Source organism: Saimiri boliviensis, chromosome 3, assembly GCF_048565385.1.
Source record: "Saimiri boliviensis isolate mSaiBol1 chromosome 3, mSaiBol1.pri, whole genome shotgun sequence".
NCBI lineage: Eukaryota > Metazoa > Chordata > Mammalia > Primates > Cebidae > Saimiri > Saimiri boliviensis.
Genome location: NC_133451.1, coordinates 63,964,863 through 63,973,994, shown reverse-complemented (window position 1 = coordinate 63,973,994; position 9,132 = coordinate 63,964,863). Strand labels below are relative to the sequence as shown.

At 31.9% G+C, this 9,132-nt stretch overlaps 1 protein-coding gene across 1 annotated transcript; it reads right to left on the bottom strand.

Moving 5' to 3' along the window:
- Positions 1-739: 739 nt before the first annotated feature.
- On the bottom strand, positions 740-5,648 carry CSN3 (casein kappa). Its single transcript, XM_003931921.4, has 3 exons — positions 5,595-5,648; positions 2,347-2,379; positions 740-1,195 (listed from the first exon to the last, which is right to left on the bottom strand). The coding sequence occupies exons 1-3, from the start codon at positions 5,646-5,648 to the stop codon at positions 740-742; spliced, it is 543 nt and encodes a 180-aa protein (XP_003931970.1).
- Positions 5,649-9,132: the final 3,484 nt, after the last annotated feature.

The following is a 9,132-nucleotide window of genomic DNA, read 5'->3' as shown; positions in this document are numbered from 1 at the left end:
TAAGTTTCAGATTATTTTAGACTTTGCCATTATCCATTGGTCTAAGTAATAAATAGTAACATTTTGCACCACATTCAGTGTTCTGAAAGCATCCTTTTAACATTTATGTGTTTTTTCAAGTTAAGCATTATAATTCTTTCATGGGTTTATCTTAAATAGGAGAAATTTGAGAGGCTACACTTCAGAAATTATTTCAGAAATGATGTCTGAAATAAAGGAATGCATAGAAAATATATCATTTCCTTTCACTCTATTCATACTACAATGAGAGTTCAAGAGAATTGTTACAGAATTAAAATTTACTTAAACTCGTATACTATATAACTTTTTCTAAAAATTATTTTTGAAATAAAAATCATTAAAGTGTTACTGTTTTGCTCTACTGTCATAGTTTGTGTGTGAATAAGAATGAAATAGAACTATTACATTCTAGGAGTGTCCCAATTGTGAGAAAAAGTTTGTTAATAAAGTTGTCATTATCTTCATTTTGTCAAATAAAATTACTTTAAATTTCTAGTTGGAACAGAATCTGGTGTATCAATGCTATGGTTTTACCAAGGTAAAATTGCAAATACCCCTCTTGCCTGGTTCTGTAACATACTCAGTTTATCCATTTGTACTATTTTAGAATTTATGGTTGTATTGATCAATCCATGCTTCTTGTCAGAATTATTGTTCTGACAAGAACAATAATTGTTCATTTACCTGTGTTGTCTTCTTTGATATTTCCTTAGTGTTTTTATGCCATAGGTGTAGTAACTGAGACTGTGGTTGTCACAGGGGTGCTTGTGATGATGGACTCTGAGGAAGCTTCTGGAGTGACCACCCTCTTCACCATTGTTACAGTAGTAGGAGTTGGTGTAGGCTCAACAGTAGTGATGGTATTGATAGTAGGGATGATTATTTTATCCTGAATTTTCTTTGGGGGGATGGCAATAAATGATGGATGTAGTTTTGGGCGATGTACCACGGTGGGTGTGTGGATATTTGGTAGGTATTGCCACTGAGGAACTTGGGCATATGGCCTAACTGGGCTTGGATAATATGGGCGAGACACATATGGAGTATTAATTGCTATAGCTGGTCTCTTTTGGTACCAATTGGTTCTATAATATGGATAGCTATTCAGCACATAATATATTGGGATATATGGAACTATTTTCTGATATAATTGTCTTTCATCATTTTCACGGCACTGCAAAAAGAATAAATTATGCAGAACATTATTATTGTAGACACAAATGTGGAAGTATCTTAAATCCACATTATTTGAAATAATACAGTATTTGCCATTGAGTAGGATATTAGAAGCAGGGAACCCAGCAACAGTATTATTTTATAAGATGTTGATTTGTACATTATCTTTGCACTTTATGATTTTCAATATTATAAAATATGATTTTGATGATATAAATATAATATTTGTTTCAAAGAAATTAGATTAGTTAATTCCTAATGTAAACCATATTGCCTGGAGCTTGGCATATATGAAAAGTGATCCTATATGTTGGATATTATAGGTACAACACAGAGAAAAATCTCATCAAGAACTTTAACATGTTATGCACAAGCACCATATGCAGACACACATAAAATGGCACACACATGTATTCTTAGCACATATTTGTAATTGATCACACATTTTATTCATTTAAAAATTAGCCCAAGAACACATTTGTTTTTTCCTAAACTAACTATAGCAGAATGGTAGTATAATGTGATGTGGAGAGATTGCTGGATTTAGATTTTAGATTTTTTTTGGTTTAATTTTCTTTACAAGAGATTAGATAAAGAATTTTCCATATCTATGTGTCTGTCTCTGTTTAAAAATTTGTCAGTAGACCTTTCCATATGAATAGAAATAAATCAACAAAATTATATTGCAAAGCAAAGATTTTTCCTAAAAGGAGACATATTTAAATGTATTCAAACATATTTGGGAAACAAAAGGGGAAGTAAATTTGGATGTATGAGAAGTATTCAAAGAGGGTTCAGAGAAGGTTTCTTTCTTGTCTTAAAAAGTGGAAAGGGGAAATATTAAGCTTTAACTTATGTTTTCATTTTCTCCCAATATGAAATGCTGAAATAATTTTCTTATATTGCTAAATATACATGAAACCAAAGATACATGGCTTGGGTTACATAAAAAACCAAAACTTTCAGATAAACATCAATGTTGATTCATATCATCTGTTGCTGAAACCATTTTTTTTTTGCAAATATTATTAGGTTATTTTATGGAGATGAAATACTTAGGTTTTAGACAGAGGCATTTTTATTAAGATTGACCTTTGCAGAATATATTGTAGTTCATGCCTCTAATAGAAATAATTAAAATAGACTTACTGCTTGTTTTTCCTGGTTTTGAATCTCTGCAGCCTGGGGAGTTCCAGAAGAAGAAATAATGAAAAAACAAAACAAAACAAAAGAAAAAAGAAAATATATTTTATCTTTTTGTGTTAGAGATGAAATATATTTTCTTTTTATTTTTTAAAACATTTTTCATAATTGATCTATGAGGCCTGTGGACCACTCATGAAGCCACAGTAATCTAACTGATTAGTAATAAAAAACGTCATGTTTAGATTGCCTTTAAATATCACCACCTAGAATTAAAAAGTCACTGTTGGAAAAATCTAGTTATCTGACCCCCTTGCCAACAAATACACAATTTGCTTAAATGAAAAATATGAACAGTTTCTATTCAGTTTTTAATTAAATATACATTGTTAAAAATTATAGGAGCATTGAGCCTTTTTTTCTTTCTCTGTTCTCATACTAAGATGATTCATAAGGTTTACTTAGAAGATTTAAAATATTGCCTCTTGCATAACCTTAACATATAAATAATAGTGTTTTTAAAACCATCTTTCTTTTTTTTTTTATAGTGCTTTTCTTAGTTTTGAATTGTAACATATTTAGAGAATCAGGAGTGAGAAAACAATTTTTATGGACATGTATTTATAAAACTCTAAAAACTCCAAAGCTTTTAGAAACTCTGGAAAGGAGGTATCATATTAAATATTTTTAAATTGACAGTTTCTGGTTTAGGATATTTCACAAATATTCCTTGGGTATAAAATGACTCTAGAAACCTTTTGGAAATTGTGAGTACAGAAAATCAGATATTTGAGAAGGCAATAAAGTTTTTTTGCTTTGAGACAAAGTCTTGCTTTTCTCTAAACATATTAAACCATTAGTTTAAAATATAAAGAAGTAATATGAGACTGGGTGCAGTGGTTCGCCCTGTAGTCTCAGCACTTTGAGAAGTAGAGGTGAGCAGATCATCTGAGGTCAGGGGTTCCAGATCAGCCTGGTCAACTTGGTGAAACTCTGCCTCTATTAAAAATACAAAAATTAGCTGGGCATGGTGGTGCATGCCTGTAATCCCAGCTGCTCAGGAGACAGAGGCAGCAGAAATTGCTTGAACCCGGGAGGCGGCGGTTGCAGTGACCAGAGATGCCATCACTGCACTCCAGCCTGGGTGACAGAGCAAGACTCTGTCTCCTCCCCCTAAAAAAGAAGTAATGTGAATATTACAGAATGTTTACTTCAAAAATTCTGACAATCTAGATATATTAATGTAATATCAACCTATGTTAGGTATTCCTGGTATATGCTTGTCTAAAAAGTATCCTGCATTTTTATAAAATTGCGATATTTCATATTATTTTTTCGTTTCTATCACAGGTTTCATACTTAGATTTTTATACTTGATAACTAATCAATGATTGTGTCATGAAATGTTTATTTCTTATCTATTTAAGATAAAATTTTAATTATAGATAGTTGAATGACATCTGTATACAAATAGTCTTTTTAAATAATTTTCATTGCTTCCGTAGAATGATTTTTCACAAATGAGATTTTTTCAGGGATTCTTGAATAGAAATCATCAAATTGTGGTACAGAATAGTGCCAAATTATGCCACCAAGAGGCCTCGTGTTTATGCAGTTCAGTGCATAATTGCTAGTAAAAATTTTATCTGACAATTTTTATTCTGGAGGAAGGGATAAAAGAGCACATACAGCATGGTATCACATTGATGTTTTAATTTGTATAATTTTGACTACTCATAAGATAGAATAATAAAATCAATAAACTTTATTATTTTTTTTCTATATTATTTGTTCCTGTCTCTGAGGCCTGCAGCCTTTGGGAAAATGGGAAGGAATGTTTGAGGGACAAATCTGGCTCAGGTAGCTCAGGAAAGAGGTTGCTTACAGCAGGGAGTTGTAGATCATTTTATGATTTAAACTTCAAGCCCTGTTACTCAAAGAGAAAACTTAAATTTTAAATGTTCAGGTGGCCACAAAGTATTTGAGTTACAGATTTCAAAGTTTTTTTTGTTTGTTTGTTTTTCGAGACAGAGCTTCACTCTGTCGCCAGGCTGGAGTGTAGTGGCATGATCTTGGCTCACTGCAACCTCTGCCTCCTGGGTTCAAGTGATTCTCCTGCCTCAGGCTCCTGAGTAGTTGTGACTACAGGCGCACACTACCACAACCAGCTAATTTTTTTGTATTTTTAGTAGAGACGGGGTTTCACCATGTTGGCCAGGATGATCTTGATCTCTTGAACCTTGTGGTCTGCTTGCCTTGTGGCCTCCCAAAATTCTGGGATTACAGGCGTGAGCCATGGTGCCCGGCCAGACCTCAAAGTTTTAAAAGGTAATTTTGATTCCAAGAATTGAATTTATAGACATGTTATACACAAGCACAACATGCAGATAATAGTCTTAATTAATAGATGTTAACTTAAAAGCAAGTCTAAACTTATAATAAATAAATATTATAGATATTCACAGAACAAGGAACTGGTGTGCTCCAATATTTTGTAATCTAGAAGGAGGACATATACTATTATTTATGCTTGCCTCCTTTGTCAGTACCTAGAATCCCCAGATGAACATCAAAATACAAAGAGGCAATAGCCGTAACAACAATAAAAACAAGTCAAAAAATTAAAAAGAAAAGAAGCAGAAACTTTCTAGGTCCATTAGCTTTAAAACTTTACATATAATTCAAGATAATGCCAGGGATCCCTGGAAAGGGGTCAACTAAATGACATATTGAGGAAGAGTATAACAAAATATATTATTTGAATATTAAAGACAGAAGTATCAAGGTTTTTGAAACTTACGAAAAAGCGTTACCAAAGTTGATCTTTGAAAAATTTTGTTTCCTAAAGACACTGGAGTCTGGGTGAGATAGGAACTTAATTAAAATAATTTCTCATCCCAGACTATGATTTCTATATTTATTCTTTCTGGATTATCTTTAATGCATTTACAGTTTTAAAATATTTTCAGTATTGTTTTTCCCCCAGTATTTTCTCTATAGTATGAGAATTTTAAAAGTTTCCTATGCACGATTTAGTGTGATTTCTTAATTCACAGAACAAAATGCATATCCAAAAGAACATGATTTGGATTTCATAATAGAAATAAATGTTAAAAAATTAACTTTAAAAATGTAACAAGTATGTAGATATTTTATTCTATGAAGTATAACTGTATTTAGAAATTTGTATAGTTAGAGCCCTTAAACAAAATTTTCTTAAAGTCAATAAAACTGGTTAGATGAAATTAACTTACCAAAAAAGGCAGGGATAATGCCAGAACATTCACAACTAGAAGAAAACTCTTCATTATTGCACCTAAAGATAAATTTTTAAAAAGTTAATTTAAAAGAATTTGTTACTAGGAACTTAGGAGTGACTTGAATGCCATGTTTGCTTTGATTAAGAAAAAAAGCCAGATTTACAGATAGATTTAGCCGAAGTGGAAAATTTATTTTAACAAACAATGTAAAAACCCAGACTTGGAGCAGGGACATGAAGCTGAAAACCATCATTCTCAGCAAACTGACACAAGAACAGAAAACCAAACACCGCATGTTCTCACTCATAAGTGGGTGTTGAACAATGAGAGCACATGGACACAGGGAGGGAAACACCACACACAGGGCTCTGTTGGGGGGTGGGGAGGTGAGGTGGGGGATAGCAGGGGGTGAGGGAACTGGGAGGGATAACATTAGGAGAAATATCTAATGTAAATGACAGGGGGATGGAGGCAGCAAACCATCAAGGCAAGTGTATACCTATGTAACAAACCTGCACATTCTGCACATGTACCCCAAAACTAAAAGTATAATAAAAAATAAATAATTTTTTTGAATTTAATTTTTGACAATATTAATGGAATTATCAAATTATTACTATATCAAATGTTGAGATTATCAAGGTGATATCAAGGTGATACAGGCCTTGACAATAAGTAGCATCAATTTTAGAAGAGTGTTGAAACATATACAAATAACTCTAAGAGGAAAAATAGTGGAAAATGCCACAAAAGTAGTTTTCTACTAATAGAAAGTTTCAGTTAAGAGAAGCAGCAGTCTTTGCATGCAAAAATGACATATAGGTGAGGCTTGCCTATGCAGGGTTTAGTAGGGAGGGAAATATTTCAAGTAGAGCAGAAAGTCTTGAGAACAGCCATGAACATTTTGATTGGAATCTTGTATGAGAAGAAAAATATAAGATTAGAAGGAAAGTTTAGAGCAGAAAAAGTAGACATCTTTAAATTAATGACTGGTGGAAAAGCTAGGATGGCTTTATAAACAATAGAAAACAATTCAGTGTTTTCAGACTAGAAAGTGATATGACAATATATTTTTTGGAGGACTGAGTTCTAGACCAGGCCTTATCTCTACCTGTGTAACTTTGATTAAGTGATTTCCCTGTCCTGGGCTTTACATTTTCTTACCTATAAAAAATGTAAGAAACTTAGAGATTTGTAAAATTTTATAATTCTATGATCAATACAATAGAAGTATGTAGGAAGGAATGGAAGTGGAAGGTTATGAAACTGTTCTCTTTATATTTCTCCAGAAATCAGAACTGATATAATTAACTTTACCGTTTTAATAAGAAGTATAGTGATGACAATTACGATGGCTTTGACTAAAATATTTAAAGAAATAAATTAGCCTTATTTTTCTAAGAGTATATACAGTGTCATACCTGCTTATTTGATTTTTAATGAAGCATCTTTTTAGACAATAATAATATAATACTCCAAACTTTTTATGTTTAATATATTATATTTAGGAAGTAATTACTAACTTCATCTTGTTGCAGCTATTATTATTTGCATACTCATATAAATTTGAATCACTAAACTTGAGTTTTACAAAAGAGATTTACAGAATTAAATCCTCAGGTAGGGGATGGAAAGTACATCAGACTCCATCAGCATCTGATTCTAAGGCAACAATAATTATTAAGAAGGCTGTCTACTAAAGTGACTTCAAAACTCCCTGTATGATGTCATTAAATTTCCATTAGATGGAACTCATTTGGATTCAATTTGAACAATCTAAGCAAAGTCATATTTCTCTGAGTGGGATGGAGTTTCTTATTAATGCTTCTCTTGCTAGTGATCTTTTAGGATTATAGACTAAAAATGTTGGTATGATGAACCACAGACCCCTTATCACTTCACACAGTGAAATGATATGTAAACAAAAGAAAATATTCTGTAAAATTACCGTAATTTCTTTTCGGCAAAAACAAAAATCACAGAGATAAGACCATACTTTATATCAGGTAGTTACATCAATAATTACTTGCATTTGGTCTCATTACTTGGTAAAAAGAAATAATTTATGAAATGATAGAATTGTCCAGCTTTCATGAATAGTTGAAAGACATGTTTTTAAAAAATAATTATTCCATAATGAATAAAATAATGACTTTTATAGAAATAAAATTTAAAAGTAATTAAGGGGTCAATTGCGATGATCATAAGTCCAATTTCCTGAGAAGTTAACTCTCAACATTTGTCTGTAGGAATGCATTAAACACCTTCTTATTTAGAATTCACAATGTCTACTATGATTTAGCTGGTATCAGAACTTGACTGGAACCCAGAGTAAAGTTAAAAATAAATTTGATCATAACACCATCCAGAACTTAGGTTTAGGGTAAAAATTACCTTTAAAGTGATCCTAGGTCATATTCAAGTTTAAAAATAAAGACTAATAATAAGAAAATGTGATTCTGAAATAACTGTGGTGACGTCCCCACTGACTACTGAGAAAAGGATCACTTTCTCCGGGTGTTTCGGCAGCATTACCTTTCCTCGTGCCAGTCAGGTCTTGCTTGGCAGTAGGTTGAGCTGGCCTGTCAGCTGTTGAGAAGACCAAGATAAACAACGGAAGACCAGTTAAAGGGTATTAGTTCCTTGAGTCACATTATTCTATTTCCCTCCCACTTTTTACCCAATAGGATGATGACAGAAAGGAAAGTTTTGATGACAGCAGGGTCACCTTTGGGTCAATCTTAGTTAAGGAAATGCAGAGAAGGATGTAGAGTCATCACTCATAAAGCTTGCAAAAAGATTATTCATATCTTTTTAAAGAACGGATCTTTTTGTGTCTTATAAAGATATATAGAATAATTTTTAAAATATTAATTGCATTGTTAATCAACTAATCCCATCTATTTGAACTGAAAACTGCTATTGAAATGAAAAATAGCTAGCTACAATACTTTCACATTTTAATTGTTTCTTTTAGTTTAAGAACCTATATTTTGAGTGATACTACATCTGGTATGGGCTGTGATTGGTCTTCTTCCTTACAGAATTACAATTATTGATTTTTAAAAATTAGAAAATTGGTCATCTCACACATACTCAAGAACACCTCCTTATAAGTTAAACACCTATGTGAAACATTGTAATCAATATAAAGTGGGGAAACATTTGCATTGAGCAGCACAGTATTTTCTCCCATATGCATTGACTAAATGCTTATTGATTTATTATCCTCTTATGAATAAGCTTTTTAAAAGACTTTTAAATTTCAACAATATAAGGTGAACCATTTTGAATAAATGGTATTAAATTATTGAATTGGAGATAATTGTTCTGTTTTAAGGAAAGTCATTTTGACTTAGAGCATAAATCACAAACCCTTTGACATTGTGAATATTTTGGCAAAAATAGCTAAACACAAATTTTGCTTAGATAATTCAGGAAAGAGTATTTTCTTTTACTTGCTTTTCTCTAGAAATAATGTTAACTGTGACTTCACTTTGGTTGTGAAAGCCTGACCAGATTGAGGAATTTA

Bases quoted from the DNA above. Each gene is read 5' to 3' on its own strand.
- CSN3 (XM_003931921.4), bottom strand. From the start codon at position 5,648: ATGAAGAGTTTTCTTCTAGTTGTGAATGTTCTGGCATTATCCCTGCCT. The intron at 2,380-5,594 runs GTAAGTTAATTT...GGAACTCCCCAG, and splicing joins CATTATCCCTGCCTTTTTTG to GCTGCAGAGATTCAAAACCA. The intron at 1,196-2,346 runs GTAAGTCTATTT...TTCTTTTTGCAG, and splicing joins AAAACCAGGAAAAACAAGCA to TGCCGTGAAAATGATGAAAG.